Raw genomic sequence first — 21,208 nt, forward strand, 5'->3', positions numbered from 1 at the left:
CTCTCTCTCTTTTTTAATCAAACTAAGGGGATCCACAGTTTCTTTTCTTTCTTTTGATCAGGAAGCTACTGTAGTTGTCCTCTATCTTGTTTTTCTTCTTTCTGGAGGTAAGAAAAGTTTTCTTATGTTAGGGCCTTGAATGGGCTGAGCCCTGGCACAATCCTGGAGAGACCATTGGCTGGCACACCTCTCTTGCCCCTGCACAGTGGCATGAGAGCTCTGGGGCCAGGGTGCTTTGGCCAACCTGCGTCTCTCATGCCAGCACTAATGCCAAGGCATGGAGCCAGCAGGGAGCGCCATTTAAGAAATAACCGACACTCTTGAGAACAAATGATTTACCCAGGTTTGCTTTGTTATTTTTGCCCAGACAGTATTTTTTCCGTGTGTTCCCAGCATACAGGTAGTGGGCTTTTAGATCCCAGGGTAAGACCCAAATAAGGGAGATGTTGGTTGGCAATGGGAAACCCCTGAGGGCTCTGGCCTGAACAGCTTGCTCGTCCTCACCAGAAAAGACAATTTGGCATGTTCAGCAAATTGTAGGGCTTTCCTTGGTCCTTGTGTTGTTGTTTTTAACTTCCTTTTAAAATTGAGATGTAATTGACATGAAACATTGTGTCAGGTGTACAAAGTGTTGATTGGATACATTTACATATCGCGGTAGCTCCGTAGCTTTAGCCTCCAGCTTTACTTGTGCCATGTTGGCCTGTTAAGTCACATTCGCACCTCCAGCCATTTCTCTTCCCAATTTGTTTACTGTCATTGGATACTTAGTGTTGTCAGCTTGCTGCTCAAGAACAGTGAAGTGGGTGGATATTTTTAGAGTACAGCATCTAGAACCATGCTGGCATGTAGTAAATATTGTATTTGAGTTTGTTTCATAAAAATAAGAAGTTTTTCCTACTTTCAAAGAACTTACCATATAGTTGGAAAGATAAAAACCCACCAGCACAGAGCACACTATGGAAAAAAATGCTACTCAAGAGGCAGGGCGAGAAGAGGCAAGACCCTATCTTCTTTTTTTAATTTTTTTAAAATTTTTTTATTTTAGAGAGCAAGCATGTGATTGGGGGAGAGGGGCAGAAGGAGAGAGAGAGAGAGAATCTTTAAAAAAATTTTTTTTACGTTTATTTATTTTTGAGAGACAGAGCACTAGTGGGGAAGGGGCAGAGAGAGAGAGAGAGAGAGAGAATCCAGAGCAGGCTCCAGGCTCTGAGTTGTCAGCACAGAGCCTGACATGGGGTTCGAACTCACATATCATGGGATTGTGACCTGAGCTGAAGTCGGACGCTCAACCGACTGAGCCACCCAGGCGCCCCAGAAGCAGAATCTTAAGCAGGCTGCACACTCAGCACAGAACCCAATGTGGGGTTCCATCTCACGACTTCGGATCATGACTTGAACCAAAATCAAGAGTAGGATGCTAGGGGTGCCTGGGTGTCTCAGTTGGTTAAACATCCAACTTGATTTGGCTCAGGTCATGATCTCATGGTTCATGAAATGGAGCCCTGCTTCAGGCTCTGCGCGGACAGCACAAGCCAGCTTGGGACTCTCTCTCTCCCTCTCTGTCTGCCCCTCTCCTGCTGGCACATGTGTGCTCTCTCTCAAAATAAACATTCAAGAAAAAAAAAAGAGACGCTTAACTGACTGAGCCACCCAAGCACCCGAAGGACTATCTTCTGTGTGCTCTCCTCAGGTCACCTCATTTATTCGTCTAAACAACCAGCAATTCCTCCCATTTTGTGGTTCATAAATTGAAGTCAATAGGCGCAAAAGGCCTTAAAGTCCTATAAGGTCATGTGTGTAATAGCGAGATTTGAACACAGAGCTGTGTGAACTGAAAGCTCCCATTACCACCAGAAAGAATAGAGAAAGCTTTGAAAGGAGGCTGGTGCTGGACCTTGAAGGATGGATAGAATTTACCAAATGGAGAGAAGTGGGGGGCACATACAGGTTGTAGGGGGCAGGGAAAGGGGTGGGCACAGCATGGGCAAAGGTGTAGCCTTGGGAAGCACAAAGCGTGCTTGGGAATGGCAGGTGTTCCCCAGGTGTGCTAGAATAAGGGAGGAGTGACAGACAAAGCTGGAACATGGGTTGGAGGCAGAGCATCCTGAGCCTGGAATTCTGAGTTCGGGCTTTATTTCATAACCCATTTTACAGCCTATTGAAGGTATTTGTGAAAGGGAGTGACATGGTGAAAAGTCTTGTCATGGTGACTTAAGTTCAGGTGGGATATGGAACGGGCTGGAGAAACAGAGGGGCTGCTGTCATGGAAGCTGATGTGTGAGGTACATAGATACGGTGCATTATGCCATTCAGCCTCACAATACCCCTAAGGGATGGACACTGGTAATATCCCCATTTTCCAGGTGGGCAAACTGAGGCATTGAGAGGTTAAGTACTGACCAGCCTACCACAGTGAATAATGATGTTGCCAGGATATAAACCACCTGTGCTGCCTCTGTATGCCACAGCACCTGAGGAGACGTCCGGGGGCCATTTTAACAGGTCGTGTGTGATAGTCCATGTGGTGAGGACTAAACTAGTTCAGTAGTGATGGAAAAGGAGAGATGGGAGCAGCAGTGCGAAACACCATCGTATGTGAGCCTGATCCCAGGGCTGGACCTGTAACTTCATGGCTTCTGTTTATGTAGTGTTTCCCGCGGAGGCTGGTGCTCAGTGGCGAGAGCGTTGCCGAGACCGTGGGGCAGCATGGACAACCTCGCCTCCAAACTTCCTAAGTAACTTATTTTAGGCTTCTTGTTTTTCCTGAGGAAATGTATTAATCTAAAAAAGCAAGTGCTGAGGTTGGTGTTCTTGGTTTGAGTTACTTTTAAGACCATGTAAGCAAACTTCCAGGTGTTCTCAAGCATTTCAGGCTTTCAGTTCTAGCATTTGAGATAAGGAGATGGCTCCAGAGGGCTGGGGGTGATCAGATCTCCCTTTTGCCCATGAACCTCCTCCCTCATCTGCTTCTCTTGATATGTTCCCAGTTACTTCCCTGTTTTGCTATTGTATGGGTTGACATATAAAATTATTTAATTTGTTTTACTTTTGTTTCTAATTTTTTTAAGAGAAAGGGGTGCATGCATTTTGACTCTGCAAAGCTTTTGACACGCAGTTAAATGAACCTATAATTCATATGTGCTGAATGCCATGGTGACTGTGTAGGGCAGTGTGGGCCAGCCCAGTGACCTCTGTGCTCTGTCTGTTGCAGGTGATAAGAAGTACATCATGGGGCCCAAGCTTTCTACTCTCGATGCCACTGTCTTTGGACACTTGGCACAGGCAATGTGGACCTTACCTGGGACAAGACCTGAGCGGCTGATCAAAGGCAAGCCCTACAAACCTCTTCAGGTCTTGGGAGTCGCTGTGGGGTGAAGGCAGGGGTAACACAACAGAGAATTCTAGGCCATTGCCTGTGAGCTTGACTGTGCTTTATGGAGACATCAGTCTGTCGTGTCCAGGGCCAGGGTCAGTTTATTGTGCTTAGGATATGTAGGGGTTGAGGAGACACTGGGCTTCTTACCTGCCATCTTGCGTCAACAAGGTTGATACAAATCATACCGTGTTTTACACCAGGGCTTTTCTTTCAGCTCCTTACATAGTGGACTTAACACTTGTTGAAACAGGGCTTGCATTCCACCTCATGCACTTGTCTTGTTGGTCTTCCTTAATTTCCTTTGGACAGTGGTGGCTCACCACTTTCTGGTATATCCAGTGCTGCAGTAACCATGGTGGGGTGGGGCTGATGGGGCTCACTGCCCATCTCAAGGCTCCTTTTGAGTCTGAACTGGTCTCACATATTTCACATGTAGGTATAGGAACATATGTTTCTGTGTCATTTGACTTCAAAACATTCTTTTCTCCCCTTCCAGTGGGTGTCTGTAGATGATCCATTGAGAGCAGTAGAGCTAGTAAGTTCAAGCAGTAAAAATGGAGGCAATGTTAACCAATGTTTTGTAAGCTTGGTTCTATGCAAAATATTGTTATTATTATTAGTAGTAGTAGTTAGTAGTAGCTGTAGCCCTAGTAGTAGTACATTTTAGCCAGAGAAACACAACCTTGTGTCTCTGTTGTGTGATCTTGGCTGTAAGGCCTACCAGAGTTAACTTATAGTTGGAGGGGTGGAAGTGAGGATGAATGGGACCAGCCTAGAGGATGAATATATGTGTGGAGGTGAAGGTAGGGGTGTTAAGCCAGGAGTAAAATTCACTTTAGCAAGGGAGCAGGGAAAGTGAGCTCAACATGGTTTGATGTCAAGGGATCAGATCTTGATGTGTGTGTGGGGAGGGCGGTGCAGACTGAAGTGGGGGGATGCACATGGCAGCTGGGCCATCTGGGAGAGTCTTCCCCTGTGTTGGTAGATGGGAGCTATTTGGAGTCATCTCCACTTAAGTGCCTCGGGCCCGGGGATGTGGGGATCAAAGTCCGATATTTGGGTTTGGGAAAGGGTGTGACAGAGTTGACCAAGGTATTTATACCCCAACTGAGTAGGTTGGGGGTATAGATGAGATCACCAGTGAATAGTATATAGAATGCTTTTAAAGTTGGGTGGATGGATGGTTGGAACCAAGCAAGGCAGAATCATGTAAGAAACTAAGGCAGGTAAACACTTATGTGTGGTGGTCATAGGTGAGTGGATAGGAAGGTTGGTGAAGGCTGAAGTTCTGTGTGTGTGCGTGTGCGTGTGTGTGTGTGTGTGTGTGTGTGTGTGTGTTTATTCATGTGAGGCCCAGAAGCCCAGACCAGGGCATGGACAGCAGGAGTCATTCTCCAGATCCTCATATTGGTGGTGGTGAGGCTTTAGATACATTACCAAACGTGGTTGAAATGGAGGAAGCATTGACTGAAGGTTTTCCAGAACTTCAGCTGAGTGAGGGTAGGAATAGTATGGACTGATACTTAATTTCCTAAATGATCAACATGGAGATATTCCTTGTCTTGTGATGTGTTGGAACTTACGATACTTATAGTATTTAAAATAGTTTCCCTTTATTTTAATCAGATTTTCCAAGGTCACCTAAAATATATTGGTTCCCTTTAGTTAATTTAGAGGTTTGTTTTATATCTACTTTCTGTTCCTATTACTTCCTGCTCCCTGTCTTCATTTTCCTAGCACACCACTCTTACACACCTATGTACACACATCACCACCTCTGCTCACATACTTTTATACACACACATCCCATACACTTGTACACATAGACTTACATTTGTACCCAAGCGTACACACACACACACGCGCGCGTGCGGCTGAGGTCATCTGGTATTTAGTCAGAGCATTTAGGTATTCACTATCAGTAGAACTCTCAAATTCTATAGAATCCCTTCTTGTAGGAATGAAGCATCTTTATGTTAAATTATTTATGACTTGGCCCTTTTCTCTTTTACTTCCTGGAAGGACTTGAAACATTTAATGTTATTTTTAAAGAAATGACCAGCCTTTTTGGAGGATTGGAAGATTAGAGGATTGATTTTGAGTCCCACCCAAGACCCACACATTTGGGGGAATCTGACACCATCGTCTGTGAGGGACTTTGGCACACAGTTTCATGTACTTTGATTCTTAAACAAGGTAGCAGCTTCCAATTCTCCCTGGGGACTGGTATAGCATGAGTCATTAAAGTCCACAGAGGGTCTCTAGGGGCACCTGGGAGTCTGGTTAAGGATTCAACTTCAGCTCAAGTCATAATCTCATAGTTCGTGGGTTCGAGCCCTGCATCTGGCTCTGTGCTGACAGCTCAGAGCCTAGAGCCTGCTTCAAATTCTGTGTCTCCCTCTCTCTCTGCCCCTACTCTGCTCATGCTCGGTGTCTGTCTCTCTCAAAAATGAATAAACATTAAAAAAAAGTCCACAGAGGGTCTTTAAGTCTCATTTTGGTCATTGATTTCATGCCCTTCTAAATCTTCTGATTGGAGCTGCTAATAGACTAATATTTTGGTCTCAACTTCTTTCTCTGCCTTTGTTCTTTCTGTGGTGGAGACTTTCCCAAGAAGTAACAAGAGGAAGGAGAAGCAGAAACAACTAAGAACCTGTATGATTTAGAACTGGCTCAAATCCAGGAACGTGAATGGCTTAGATCAGGCAGTTTTCTGCCTAGCTTTGGAACAGCCAGGGCACTTTTGGCCTTGCTACATGTGTGAATGTGTGAGTGTATATATGCATAAATATTAGCTTTTGGTCCTAGATATTAATTACAGTAGGGAGCCACAGAGGCTGCTTCTGGAGCCATCTAAAGTAGGGAGAAACTTGCCTTAATTTAGGTGAGTAGGAGGACAGACTTTGAATATTCAACAGTTCTCAAAATATACATAAGTATGTGTTTGCATATATATAGATGTAGATATATGAAATATTATTTCCTTGCTGGAGAGAATCTGGAAAAAATAGAAAAGTTAAAAAAAAAATAACTTGTGTCCCTGTCACCCACAGACAACTGTTAATATTGTGGTACGTATCCTCATCTTTCATCAAATACATGTATGTATATATTTTTCAAAATCAGGATCACGGTATTGATACAGTTATAAACCTATAAATTTTAATTAACTGTGTCTTCATTTCTCTTGTCATTCAATGTACCTTAAAACAGTATGTTTAGTAGTTGCATAATATCCTGTATCCTATGGCTACACTGTAATTTATGTGATTAATCTTTTTCTGGTCTCATGGGTTATTTCACATACTTGTTTACCAATATTCCGTAGTGACTATTGTATAAATATATATTCTTGCTTATCTCTGGTTATTTCCTTAAGCTAAATTTGTAGTTGGGGAACTTCTGTCTCAAAAGGTATAAGCCCTTGGTCTGTATGGCTAAACTGCTTTCTAGAAAGACTGTAGCAGTTTATATTCTTGTGAGTACCGTCTGAAAGTACCTCGAATTTTGTTCCCCAATTAAGATTGTATATAATTTATTTTGAAATTTTTGCCATTTTTCCAGTAAAGAATCTCAGTTTTACTCTCAGCAAATTCCTCCTGTAGAGTCCCATTTGACATTTTGTTCAGAGTGTCCTTATTAGGGAATTGCACGTGGATCTGGGCACTCTTTGAAACAGACATGGAGCACTACAGAGTGTGGAAAAGTGGACAGAAGGGAAGGAGTTCTGCGACCTGTCTGCCCGCCTTGTAGCATGTAGCAGGCCCACAGCACGATGCTATTTTTCGGGATGTGTGAGAACCACAACCTTCTTGTGCTGAGAAACACTTTATTCATTAGCTCTTTTACCGGCAGTCATTTGTTACTGTTGGGTGACTTTTTGCTTCTTATTTGATTAATTGAAAGGTGGAAGAAATGCTGGATATCCTTGAGAAATAGCTGAGTCTATCCCCACCCCCCCACACTTACTGTTCTCCGTCTGGAAGTGTTCAGCAAGAGGTCTGGTCTCAGGAAGGGGATGGCTCAGATGACTTTTGTGGGTATTTGTATTTTGAGATCTACGAATTTGTATCCTTTAGCTTCAAGGAGATGAGGGGAAGGTGGTGTCCTCATCACAGCATTCAAGTTTGTTTTGAACTTAAAAAAATTTTTTTTATTAAATATTTTTAAATGTTTATCTTTGAGAGAGAGAGACAGAGCATGAACGGGGGAGGGGCAGAGAGAGAGGGAGACACAGAATCGGAAACAGGCTCCAGGCTCTGAGCCGTCAGCCCAGAGCCTGACGCGGGGCTCGAACTCACGGACCGCGAGATCGTGACCTGGCTGAAGTCGGACGCTTAACCGACTGCGCCACCCAGGCACCCCAGTACTTTTAAACCAAACAGTAGAATTGCATTATACACATTACTTTGTAACTTGCTTTTTTTTTTTTAAATTGTTTTTTAATGTTTATTTATTTTTGAGAGAGAAAGGGAGAGAGAGAGAGAGAATGCAAGCATGGGAGGGGTAGAGAAAGAGGGACACACAGAATCTGAAGCAGGCTCCAGGCTCTGAGCTGTCAGCATAGAGCCCGATGCAGGGCTCAAACCCGTGAACTGTGAGATCATGACCTGAGCCAAAGTCAGGTGTTTAACCGACTGAGCCACCCAGGTGCGCCCTGCTTTTTTCACTTAATAGAATATCGTGTCTTTTTAACATCTGCAAAATATTATATAGAATTGATACACCATAATTTATTCAATCGGTCCCTACTGATGGACATTCAGGCTGTTTCCATATTTCTTTTCTTTCTTTTTTACTGACATAATGCTGTCGACGTTGGTATACATATATGTTTCTAATACTAGTGCTTTTATTTTAGTAGAATAGAGAACTAAAAGTGGAGTTTTGGGCCAAAAGATACATTTAAAATTTCAATAGATGACATCAGATTACTTTCCAAAAAAGGTTATAGCAATCTTATAATTCCACCAGACATGTGCTTACAATGCCTGACCCTCCGCATTGGATGTTATCAAATCTTAATTTTTACCAGTTTGATGGATGAAATTGTTACCTGATTATTGAGTACACTTTAAAAAAGTCAGTTTTTCCATTATTTCACAAAGTTTACATCCTCAGCGTAGGCATTTGTGTTGACAAAGGAATATCTCGCACACACACACAAAGCCATTTTCTACTGCCAACTTTTTTCTATTCTTTTGGCTGGGACATGTTGAGTCCGCTGATGGAGAATCTAGGCACAGAAGGAATTGGCAAAGCCAGACAGAATTGGCAAAGTCAAACATAAAATTTCATTCTTCGTTCTACTCTTTTTTATCAGTGGCAGGAAATGAGGATGGGTATGTGAGCTCCTAGTTTTTGCTTATCAAAGCAAACTCTTTCTGGACTGCATGATAGAATGATCACTTCTTGACAACTCATTATCTTTGAGGGGCAGCACCTATCCCCTCATAATTCTTAGTACCCCGGAGAGAATTTGAGAAAAATAATCTGTGACAGGGAGTGTACATCTATGAATTCTCAAGTCAGGCTGTGAGATCACCAGTGGGGGGGGTGGGTGGGGGAGAGGGGGAGAGAGAGAGAGAGAGAGAGGGAGAGAGGGAGAGAGAGAGAGAGAGGTGGTTGGTGGTGAAGGGCATGGAGTCTGGAGACTGCTGGTGTTTAAATCTTGGCTCTGCCACTTTCTTACTGTGTGACCTTAGGCAAGTTAATTAACCTCTCTGTTGCTTCAGTGTTCTCATGACAGATGGGGATCATAATAGTTCCTGCCTCATAGGATTGTTGCGAGGACTAATTCAACAGATGCATAAAAGCACTTCAAACAGTGCCCGGTACACAGTAAGGGCTATTTGTATGTTTGCTATTATTACTTTTTATTATTGCACACTGAAGTGGTATTAATGTCACATAGTACAAAGGCAGGGCGGCTCTCCTGGAAGAAAAGTGAAGACACAGGTGGTGGAAAAAACAGCCACAAAAGAAGTGGATAGAATCGTATATGGTGTAGATCCTGTGGCTATTGGGAATAGATTCTGACTTTCTAGCTGCTCCCTAAACAGCTCATAGGGAATGGACGTGATTGAGGCAAACACGGCTGTCCCCAGACCCTGCTATGAAGTGACCATAATCCATCTCTGATTGCCACCTCCCACCAAACCTTGGTGCCGCCTCCACATCTTTATCCGATTCTTGGTTACCAGTGACTGGGAGCCATACCTGCTGAGGTGTTTCATGACTGCTTTCCTGAGGGAGGATCTAAGTGAAGGTTTGGCATGCATCTTTTTAAGGAGCAATCCTGTGGCTCCTTGGCTTCTGGCTCCGGGGCGTGTGTGTAAACTCTTTGAGGAAGGGGCAATCAGAATGGGCGCATATATGGTATGAGTTGAACTGTTACGATCTGAGACAACTGAAAATGGTGACCTGCAACCAATCCTGGCTCACTGCTTGATAGGATCTGTGAAGTAGGGGGATTTGCTTCGTTACATTTTACAGGAGATGTGCTTATGTAAGCAGAACAGCGATCAAGTTTTGAAAAATTTTCATGGGAAAATGTATATAACAACATCATACGAAGTAACAGGAAACATTAATAATGACAATAAATAGAAAACGTACTGAAAGAAATTACATCAAAACGCTACTGTGATTACCTTGGATTGACGAGATTATAGGGGGCTTTTGTTTTCTTCTTTATGGCGTTTCTATATACAGACTTCTGATCTTCCCAAATGAGAATGTATTATCTTCTTTGATAGAAAATAAAATAGAGTAGTTAAAGACTATAGTCAGTAGACCTGTTAATGTAGAAACAACCTAAATGGCCTTGAAGGGGGTGTGGTAAAAACAAAATGAAACGTGGTACATCTGAATAATGAACTCCTGTGCAGGTATCAAGGTGATAGTGTGAAATTGACAGTTTTTCATTATATGTTGTTAAGTGGAAAAAAGTAGCATAAGGGACAATATATAGTAAATGCTAAATAGCAAATGTAAATATATGTAAATGTATATCCAAGGATATAAAGGAAATGTTAATATGGTGAATGTGATTATTGGTAATTCTTTTGTTTTCTGTGTGTTGGTATTTTCTAATATTCTTCAATAAAACCTGGGTTACCTCTATAATAAGTAGATGTTTATATAACTTAAAAAAAAAAAAAAATCCAAGGAATATTCTTAGGGCAATGAAGTCCGGTAAGGGAGTGCCAGATCATGTATTTGTAAGCAATAGTGCCATCTGGTGGATCAAAGGCAAAAACTCACCCTCTTTATTTTTCATTTGGAATTTGGAAATGAAAGTCAGTTCTGTGTCACGTTTCAGACAAATGCCGGGACAATTTTAGCAACTTAACAGAAGTGTTCCTTTGATTCACAGGAAAAAGAAGTAGCCCAGTAACTGAGTTGGGAACCTAATTATAAGTATAGTCGTTCAATTTTATTTAAAAAAAAAATCTGTTTTACTAAATGTGCCGGGGGGGCACACTCATCCGTAGACAATTCTGAATTATCCATTTTATTTAGGATCATTTAGGGCAAAATTTGCATCTTAACATAACTTTCTTCAACGACGTGGCATAGAACCCAGCCCTTAATAGCACCACCAATATTTGTGGAATGAGGAATTACTTCTGGCTGGCTGACCTCGCTGACAGTTGGTGGATTTACATGGGGCATAACTTAATTTAAATATGAACCAGTGGAAGTTCCAGTTCTCTTGATAAGCAAACACAAAATACTAAAATGCTTGACAACGCCCAATGATGGTAGTTGAGCTGCCATTCTGGATAAATTACCACCGCCACCCCCACCCCCACCATCACCCTACGACTCCCTGCCCACTCACACTTCACTCACCCAGCCCACTCACACTTAACTTTTTCCACTCGCCTTTCTTCTTCTGCGCGTGAAAATCTAAATATCTGATAGTCCGTCTTTGGAAAAACACTGTTAAGGTCTACCCCACTGCGTTCTTCCCAACCCCGCAGAAGGCCAAGCTGCTGGCAGATTGCTGCCTTTGAGAATTAACCCTGGCTTTCCTTACCACCCCGCAGGTGAGCTCATCAACCTTGCCATGTACTGTGAGAGGATAAGGAGGAAATTCTGGCCTGAGTGGCACCATGATGATGACAACACCATCTATGAGTCCGAGGAGAGCAGCGAAGGGAGCAAAACCCACACGCCCCTGCTGGATTTCAGCTTTTACTCAAGGACAGAGACCTTTGAAGATGAGGGAGCAGAGAACAGTTTTTCCAGAACCCCAGACACGGATTTCACCGGACACTCGCTCTTTGATTCTGACGTGGACATGGAGGACTACACAGACCACGAACAGTGCAAGTGACGTTCAGCCTCGCTGACCCTCTTCTGCCAGAGCGGCCACTCCCTGGGGTTGGTCCGATTTCCCAGGTGGAAATCCATCTGAGCTGGGAGGAGATCTTCATGCTCGACACAGTTCTCACGAGCTAACTGGATGATAGCAGCCTTATTTCTTTTTGTACAAACGAGACACAGAACCATTCGGATGGCTCCATTTAAAACAAACAGGCAAAAAGGAAAAAAAAAAAAGTCAGCATGGTTCCTGAAATCCATTTTTGTTTTCATTAGAAAACTAACACTGTGTGGCAGAGCAGGGGCAAGAGCAGATTGTCTGCGGATTGTGTCTATGTAGATCGTCTTCAACCCGAGGGCTTATTTGTGAGCTGGATTATCGAACGTCCTTCACCCACCAGGGTTCCAAGTAATGAGAGAAATCATCGGGGGAAATGTCCAGGAGACAAATATCCTATGGTGGCTGCTTGTATTTTATGTGTGTATATTGTATGTTGAGATAATTCAAATAAAAATCCATAGATATTCAGTGAACACCTACTATGTGCAAAGCACTGTGCTAGGTGCTAATCAGTATAAGATTTATTCTCAGTCCTGCCAGTGACTAGCTGTGTGATTTCGGGCGAGTCCCTTAATTCTTGTGTGCCTCATTCCCCCACCTGTAAGGTGGGGATAACGATACTCTCCACCTACCTACCTCACAGGGGTGTTGTGAGGATTCATGTGGTAGCACCTCTTGGAAGAGGTGTGACATAAACACAACATTTTATTCTTTATTGTGCTTCCTGCGTATGAACATTTGAGGGCAGAGGAATTCCATATCCAGCCAACAGCAGCCACAGTCACTCGCCAAAGCCGAGCAGACGAAACACACGCAAAGGCGCAGTTAGGATTCTGTCACCATTCTTCTTTGTGATCTTGCCTGAATGGAAATCTTTTACTGAAAGACCGTTGAAAATGCTTTCACAGAGCATCGACAGCTACACACAGTCTTCAGTTCTGTGTATTTGCAGACGTCTTTCTTCCGTTGCCTGACCGCACGCTGGAATGTTGTCCTTTGTAGACTCCCGAGTGTTAAGTTGCCTGTGTTTTTTGATTTATTTGAAGGGAATAAAGCTCAGGAATATGATGGGTTTCGTAGAGGTGAAGGGGAAAGGATTTGACTGATTTTTCTAAGCAGATGCTTGCCAACGTGTAATGTCTTTTTGAAAACAAATCTTGCAAGACGTATCGAAAAGATGAAGTCTGAAGAGGATCATGTGACAGGTATCAAAGCACTTTGTGCAGTGTAGACTCTATGCAGTTTTACTAATGCAACTTTTCTGGCGTTCTCAGCCATTGCCCCATGAGAGGAAGGCAATGCTGGGGACAAATCTTAATGTTTCTTAAGGATCTCCCGTAGCTGCCCTGTGCTCCCTCTCTGTCCCTGTAGAGCACATGGACCCTTGGGGTTACTGTATTTACTAAAGCGCTCTATCTCTGAAGACATCCTTTTTGTTGACTTAGAACATTTTCCAGTGAAATATGGGGTGAAGATGCTGGGGTGACGGCCATGGATTTGGGCTAGGAGAGTTGGTGTTACGATTTACAACCGCAAGCACAGCTGCTTTGCTTCTGATCTCAACGGACTCACTGGGTAATGGTTATTCATGGTGGGGCCAAAGAGGCATTTTTCAAAAGAGACAGCAATTTCTGCTGAGAAGTTCGTGTATTTGCTTGAAAAAGACTCTCTTTGAATATGGCTTTTGCAAAACAATCCTAAAATGCTGCGGATTCACAAAGAGGTAAAGGGGGAGAATTACTGAGGCTGTTTACCATTGGAGCCACAGTGTAGGACCTGTGTAACTGGGGACAGATGCTGAGATACCCTCAGAGATTCTCATTGCACAGGAAACTCAGTCGTTAGTTTCTTATTAAAAGCATTCATCTTTGAGAGGACCGTTTGGTGCCTAATGAAAATGTGGGGGAGAAGATATGAATGGATGAGCGGTGTTGTATCTCCAGCGACACTTGGGAGGACTCTTCACCTTGCCTGTCTCTAACACGTGTGTTCCAAGGTCAGCTGGTGGTAGTTCTGTGTGACTAGGGAAACTTCTGGCTTGCAAATGTGAATGTAATAACCAGCTAGGCTGTGGACCCGGCCGCACAAAGACCAAGTTGACCTATCCCCATCCATAGCTGGAAAAAGTTGTGTTTGCAATCTTGCCTGCAATTTATTCTCACTGTATAGCACAAAGCGTGTTGTGTCTTCGCGTCAAGAATGATTTAAGTTATGGCTGTGCAGAGTCACACATCGTTTTACTGTGCATTGCTTGCAGGGCAAGTACATAGAGAGCCAGTGTTCATCGTGAAGTTGTAAAATAAGTCATTCTTTCCAGGTGCCTCTCACAGAGGCTTGAATGGACATTACCACTTGGAGTCTTTGGGTACTAGCCTGCCAGCTCATGACTGGGCACTCAACATTCCGAAGGTGTAACTTGATTTGGAACCCTGGAATATACCCAGGTTTTACCTTCCCAATGTGGGTTATGGAAACAAAATGATCAAGACAAAATCACTGTCGTGTGGATGACCTAGGTAGTCTTTATTGGAAGGGCTTTAATTTTACCTGGTTTGTTCCTAAGTTCCCCAGATTTGAAGTGTTCTCCAATATGGTGAACAGGTGCTACTTAAAAGAAAATATAACAAGAAATTAGGGGACATTTTGGTCATCTGGCTTACTTATTCAAGTTGTGTTTCTTTTTTTCCTGGAAAGTGACTTAAGGAGGTGTGATCTTTAATGTTAACAGATGTTTTTTGGTTGGACAGAAGCCCCACTAGCTGCCCGGTTTTTTTGTTTGTGTGTTTTATTTTTTACCTCTCAGTGTAAAAATAAATTCTGCCCCTCTATCCACTTCCCTTTGCCCCTCATCAGGATTAAGGAGCAGTAGCAGTGTGATTTAATCTGCCTATGTCGACTAGGCAGAGGTAAGCTATATTGTCAGAGTTGACCATTTTGTTGTTGTGACATAATGAATTGTGAACAGTGATGCTATTGTTGAGGCCATGAGCTAGCTACCCTGGTGACTGACCACAGACACAAGAACTTGAATCATAGCTGTAGTCTGGCTCTCCAGTGAGCCCGGCCTGTGTATACTGTGGCATTAGGTATTAGGATACGTTTGCTTGAAATAGTTAGAGTTCAAGGAAGGGAAGAGCTAGGAATTTTAGCTTTATGGGTCTTGCCTAGGTTATTTAAGAGAAAACATAAAATCATAAGAATGTATATAGCTGGGTAATGGATTAGTTGTAGAAAGCCCCTTACAAGAGAGCCTCTGAGGTTCTTATTGGCTCCATATCACACGCATATTCATTTGTAGGCAAGACCTGAACTGAAGTCTTTCACCTTGCCTTAGATGGTTCTTGCCGTTACGTTACTTTGACTTTGTTTCTTTTTAAAACCCACATTCCCTGAGAAATCAGTCCATGCTCATGGAACCAGCACATCCCCAGCCTCTCTCAAAGAGTGCTTGGAATCTTCCACTCTTGCTCTCCATGTCTGTTCAGCCCAGTCCAGACCAATTCAAGAATTTACTCTGTGCAAGGCACTGCTAGACTCTGAATGATACCAAGTCACCAAGACTCCATATTCTTTTTTATCTTTTAAAGAATCTATGCCATATTATCACTCCTTGGGTATTTACTGAGCACCTGTCCTGTTCCTGGCCCTGAGATCCACAGGAGATCTAGAGGGTGAACAGAACAGACATGGCACCCTGATTTTAGGGCATCCGCTTTTGCCCAGACTAATGCAATGGCCTCTTCTAAATGCTTGGTCACTTCCCTGATCCATTCCACCCTACACCATTAATTTTTAAAAGAATTTCTGGCCCTGACGGGGTGCCATATTGCCTCAGGATGAGGGTCACTCTCTGGGCCCTGGTATTCTCAGCTCTTCCTTCATCTTGTTTCCTGGGACGTCTCCCAGGGCTTCTCCATATGAGCCATCCAGTGCATCCTGGTTGGTCTCCTTGCCATTGCCTAAACATGCCTCATGTCCCCACTCTGCTTCTGCTTATGCTAGCCTCCCTCCTGAAAACCCTGCCCTTCCTGTCCACTGGCCCAACTCATGCCCACCTCCCAAGGCCCAACTTCATCAGTTCCGCAAGAAGACTTCCCAGCTCATTATAATCTCCCCTTCCTCTAGAAACACAGCACACATCATTGGCTTCCCTGCTGGCTGCATGGGAAAGGTATGCCTAGAAAGCAGGCCACACACTAGAAAGTAGTGCTTTTAAACTGTTTGCGTCAGGGATTCCTTTGATAATCTAATGAAAGTCCTATACCTTATTACCAGAAAAATACATATATGCAAATATACAAAATTTTACATGTAACTTCGGATTTAGAGACCTGAAATCATCCATGGATTCTTTAGGGGGCTCATGGACCCCAGTGGAAGAAGCCTTCTAAAGAGTCTTTAAAAGCTACTGTTGTTAGTGTTCATTCTTTCTTGCCTTTGACATATGCAGAGAGTAGAAAATTGGTATGGGATGTGCGTGCAAAAGCAATCTCTGTTATTATCCGTGTTGGGTGTGTGTTGAGTGACAGGGAAGGAAGGAAGAAGAGCTGTCTTACGTTAATTGAGAGAATATCTTTGTTTTGACAGGCTTGGCATTTTGAAACTGACAAGGTTTTATTGTTATTGTTCTTGGTTATCTGTTAACCATCCAAAAAGTTGGTTTATCAAAATTAATTCAGGGCCAGGTAAGGTTCATTTCAGGCCTCAAACCCACCACTTCTGCAGGAATAGGCTTTGGCCTAGGGTTATTAAGGTAGGAGAGAAGAGGCTGGATTTTTCCTTATAGGAAAAAGATCGGCACAGTCAAGTTTTCCTGTATTCATCATTCATTAATTCATTCGTAGGATAACTGTTGAGTGTATTTTCAATAAAAGGATGGTGCCTTTGTTGATAGGTAACTACTCAGGTTCTTCTTTGTCGTCGTCTTCTTCTTCTTCTTTTTGTTTTTTTACAGGGTGAAGTTATTTTTATTGCTCCTGACTATGATCCAGGATCCTTTGTTCTCCTTTATGTGCAGTGCTGTTTAAGTTGAACAAGAACCAGTGAAAATACATTCGATGACAAATACTTCCAAGTCTGAATGCTGAACTCTGGCAACACATCTTTAATAGGTCCAGCCATCAATTAATGTGTGATTGTGGAGTGCTTGACCTTTTTTCAATTGCTTCCAGTGGTGAAACTGGGTGAAGTTTGAAAGGATCCCCTTGGTAGGTGGGGCGGGAGGTCCCTCTTTCCCAGAGTTCTTTTGCTAGTACCAGTAAATGTCAACAGATGATGAATATTTTCTTCATTTGAATTCCTTACCAGAAACTTGAGTTTTTAGTCCCTGAATTTAAAGGATATCCTAAAGACATTTAAAGTTCCGGGGGCGCCTGGGTGGCTCAGTCGGTTAAGCGTCCAATGTCAGCTCAGGTCATGATTTCGCTGTTCCTGAGTTCAAGCCCTGGGTCAGGCTCTGTGCTGACTGCTCAGAGCCTGGAGCCTGCTTTGGATTCTGTGTCTCCCTCTCTCTATGCCCCTCCACTGCTCACTCTCTGTCTCTCAAAAATAAACATTAAAAAAAAAAAGATATTTACAGTTCCTTAATGTTTAGGATAAGATAACTGGAATGGATAACTTACTGGCCTTGCTCCTTAGAGATGGTTACAGAGGAAACTAAAAAAACGCTTAAAGGAAAGTGACTCAGCTCTTTTGGGGCTGACAATGGAACCTCCTTAACCATGCTGGCTCCTGCCAAGGCAGGGAACCTGTCCCCACAGCAAGGCTCTCTGAAGTTTCTGTTGTTGGCTAGATTATGACAAAGTGGTGATGTTCAAATTTCAAGAAGATTATGCCCCAAATTGTAAAATGTGTAGATAGATAAAGGGTCCCATCACAGTAATAAAGTAACTTATGAATGTGGTCTAGCCAGCACCCACACTCCTGATCATTTTAGTGGAAGAAACAAGTTAGAGTAAAAGATTGATACAGTACTTTGGTGTTCTGTACACAATTAAATGATGTCATCAGTGAACGTGATGGCCTTCATGAAGTTTAAAAAATTCTGGTTGTCCCTAATTACAACTTTATATTTTGAAACAATCCACTAATTGTAGAGCAATATATATTTATGATACTGGTTAATTTTATAAAAAGTAGTATTGCTACATATGACCATTCACCTCCCTCCCTCCCCATAGCAAGCAATTTTTTTTTTTTTTTTTTTTTTTACTTTATGACTCTGGAATAGAATAACTTTCATTTATCAATAATATTTAAACCTTTGGTCTTTCTTTAGTATTTTATACACCTGCCTATGTCTTTAAAACCAATAGGAGTCAGCTGCTGAATTGCCATGTTAATTGGCTGTGACTGAACAGGTAGCAGAGGGAGTACAGTTGTTCAGTGGAGGGCTAGGAAAGAGAACTGCTTTGGATATTTACCATCCCCCTCCTCTTAAAAAACAAAACAAGCCCCAAACAACAATCTGTGGACTTTTCCCTTTAACAGTTGTTCAGAATTGAAAGTGTTCTGTCATATTTGCTTCTGTCTCTCCACAAGAGATCGCATTTGGCCTATTCGAACACAAACCATGTCCAGATGATTGTATTTTTACCTTAAACAAATTGTATCTGAATTCTTTTGCAGCAATAAGGTTAAAAACAGTATCACATTTTCAAGGAATCTCTGCTTCAGTAGGGGCGACATGTTTGTGTTACTCCTGTCAAAATGATTACCTCATGTGATCAGTCTCATGGGATCATGCTTATTGTAAACATGTGTTTTCCCCAGGAATGTGCATCAGGCAGCGTGTCTCACGACTCAAACGGTAATGATGGCTGGGAAGAGGAGGGTCTGAATCCTTCATTTGGCGATGCTAAGATTTCACTGAGTGGGAGGAGAGAAGGAAAGGGTGACAAAGGTGGCCTCTTCAGGCAGCACGTGGTACGGCTGTGTTGGAGACGTGTCAGGCACCTCGCAAGTTGTCTAAGGGGTGGCGTCAGTAACATAATACAAAATCCAGGTTTACAAATCAAAAACAAATGCAATTTGTAGGGAAGGATTGTTTGTGGATGTATGAAAGACCGGTGCAGGAAGCACTGAAATAATGTTGATCTTTGTCTTAATTATATGCTCAAGTGCTGGGATTGTGCCATCTGAAGCCAAGCCTGGGAAATGGGAGAGCAGCTGACAGCGATGGCCTCTGCTCAGTTCCTTTGATTCTGGAACTTCCTTCTATTCTCTCAAAAGGGTTCGTGGCATATGGTTTCCATCTCATGAATATAAAATGTACAAAGTAACGTATATTTGTTTGATAGATGCCCTTTAAGTGGAGACACCCCAAATCATTCGTATTTAGGTAGTGGTCTCCAAACCTTTGTGCTCATTCACCTCATCAGTAAAACTTTCTGAGCATGCCCTTTAGCATATTTATTTATAAACACACACACACACACACACACACACACACACACACACACACACAGAGTGCTCATACTGCAGTACTGATGTGTACATTAAAAACCATGGCAAACATAGAAATTTTCAAAGGCTGTTGTTCTGGACTCAGTAGAGTTTAGGGAATGGGGCAAGGAGTACTTACAGGCAGCACCTAGAAAGCTGCAACTGATTAAAGAATGTGTATGTAACATTTGTGGCAAAGTGGATGTAAAATAGGCATGGGCGCATGATTTTAGGTCAACGAATGTATGTATGTATGTATGTATGTACGTATGTATGTATGTATGTAAGTATTTTTACTTAAAATGGGCTTTTGGGGTTGGGGAAGAGAATGGTGAATAAATAGATGTCCCCTTTACAAGAGCTGTTTTAATTCTGTTTTTGGGACCACATGATCTAGAATGTTTTGAAAATTTCTGAAAGATTTCACAGTACATGGACTTAAGCAAAATAAGAAAAGATAGGAGGGGAAAAAGCAAATAATGCAAATACGGGATGCATTGCTTCAGAATTTCAATACCAATCGGAAAAGCATGTTTTGATAATTCCTGGTAACCAACATCTCACTGATTATAAATCTCTCTTCTGTTTGTTTATAATCCAATGTCACCAAATGTGTGGAAGGTGCACAGATTTATTTTCAGAGATCCGAGATGGGAAGGACCAATGTTGGTATAATTTGAACCCACATTTCAGCTGCTTGGGGGCTGATGGATGGACACTGCCCGGAAGCATTTACCTGCACCACCTGTTTTGCAAACACAATGAATAGCATCTTGCTGAACAAGGGCCTCAATGTTGAGGTGGCATTCCAGTGTTTATTTCTGGACCTATGAGTTACTTTAGCACAGTTATTGTTAGTAGTTTATAAAGCCATATTTAAACTTGTATACTTGATTGTAAGATAGATTTGAATTGTGCACTATGTTGATTACTGTATATAAGTGTGGAAATTCTGTACATTTGGTCTTCATGCTGTATGTATTTGATGTGTAAATGATAACTAATGGTTATGAAATAGCTTGCTGTGAATGTCTTTATTCCAATTTGCTTCTCTCTTTGCAGATTTGAATGTTTTAACTTTACACTCATGAGGAAAATCTGAAATCTTTGCATCAAACATACTGTTAAGTGGTAGTCTCTTAGATGATCGGGAAGATATTTTTCTTGTAAGGTTCTTGTATAATTAAAGCAGAGGTAATTAATTTTTTAGGCATATAATTTTCAGATAGAAATTCAACGGAATGTTTTTTAAGTAGAAAACAGGTCTTTGAATATGCTCTCCTACCCTCTCCTGCCTTTTAGTTCTTGCCCAGTGTGCCCCTCGGAGCTTTTGGGGAGTGATACCCACTAGTAGAGAGAAGAAAAGGGGGAGGGGAGCAGGACACACGCTAAGACCTTTGCTGTGGGTATGAGGCCTGATGATAGAGCAACTTCCCCTTCTGTTAATAGTGTCTAAATTAGTTTTTGTACCTCTCCAGTGAAGTAATTGTGATGTCCGTTTTGTAGATGAGGAAAGAGGCTTGGGGGGTAAATTAGGGTACAGTGGCTAAGACATGCTCAAGTCATTGATTTGCAGTGAGGTTTTAGAAATACAAATCTTACTTCCTAGTGTTCTGTCCATATGTGCCTGGTGATGAACCATGAAAGACAGCTGGATCTAAAGGCATGTCAGGATGGATGGAGACATTTAGGGTGTTTGAAATCCTATCTAGAAATTTGAGCAACTATTATCCAAATATTAGCTTCTTAGCATTTAGGGCAGATTGCAATAAGGTAACATCTAAAATCCCAAACTTCCCAAACCATGGGACTATCTATTAAGTGGAAGATGAGAGAACCCCCTAATTCCACATTCTAGAGGTAACAGTTTGGCTTTCAGACCCCCATTCTCTCTTGACTAATAAATCTCAACCATTCAGCACTGCTTATTAACCTAGACCCTTATTACACAGGCCCATAATTGAAAATGCTTTGAGACAATGTGTATCCACTTC

At 42.3% G+C, this 21,208-nt stretch overlaps 1 protein-coding gene across 5 annotated transcripts in view; it reads left to right on the forward strand.

Annotated features, from left to right (window-relative positions):
* FAXC (failed axon connections homolog, metaxin like GST domain containing) overlaps window positions 1-19,564 on the forward strand; it is a 78,194-nt gene extending 58,630 nt beyond the window's left edge. For all 5 annotated transcript variants that reach the window (XM_053222442.1, XM_053222441.1, XM_053222440.1 and 2 more), the window contains 2 exons: window positions 3,215-3,331; window positions 11,434-19,564. In XM_053222442.1, the coding sequence (XP_053078417.1) occupies window positions 3,215-3,331; window positions 11,434-11,723 (407 nt within the window). In that variant the 3' untranslated portion in view covers window positions 11,724-19,564. The remainder of the gene's footprint in view (window positions 1-3,214; window positions 3,332-11,433) is intronic.
* The last annotated feature ends 1,644 nt before the right edge of the window (window positions 19,565-21,208 follow it).

Source organism: Acinonyx jubatus, chromosome B2 (assembly GCF_027475565.1).
Source record: "Acinonyx jubatus isolate Ajub_Pintada_27869175 chromosome B2, VMU_Ajub_asm_v1.0, whole genome shotgun sequence".
Lineage (NCBI taxonomy): Eukaryota > Metazoa > Chordata > Mammalia > Carnivora > Felidae > Acinonyx > Acinonyx jubatus.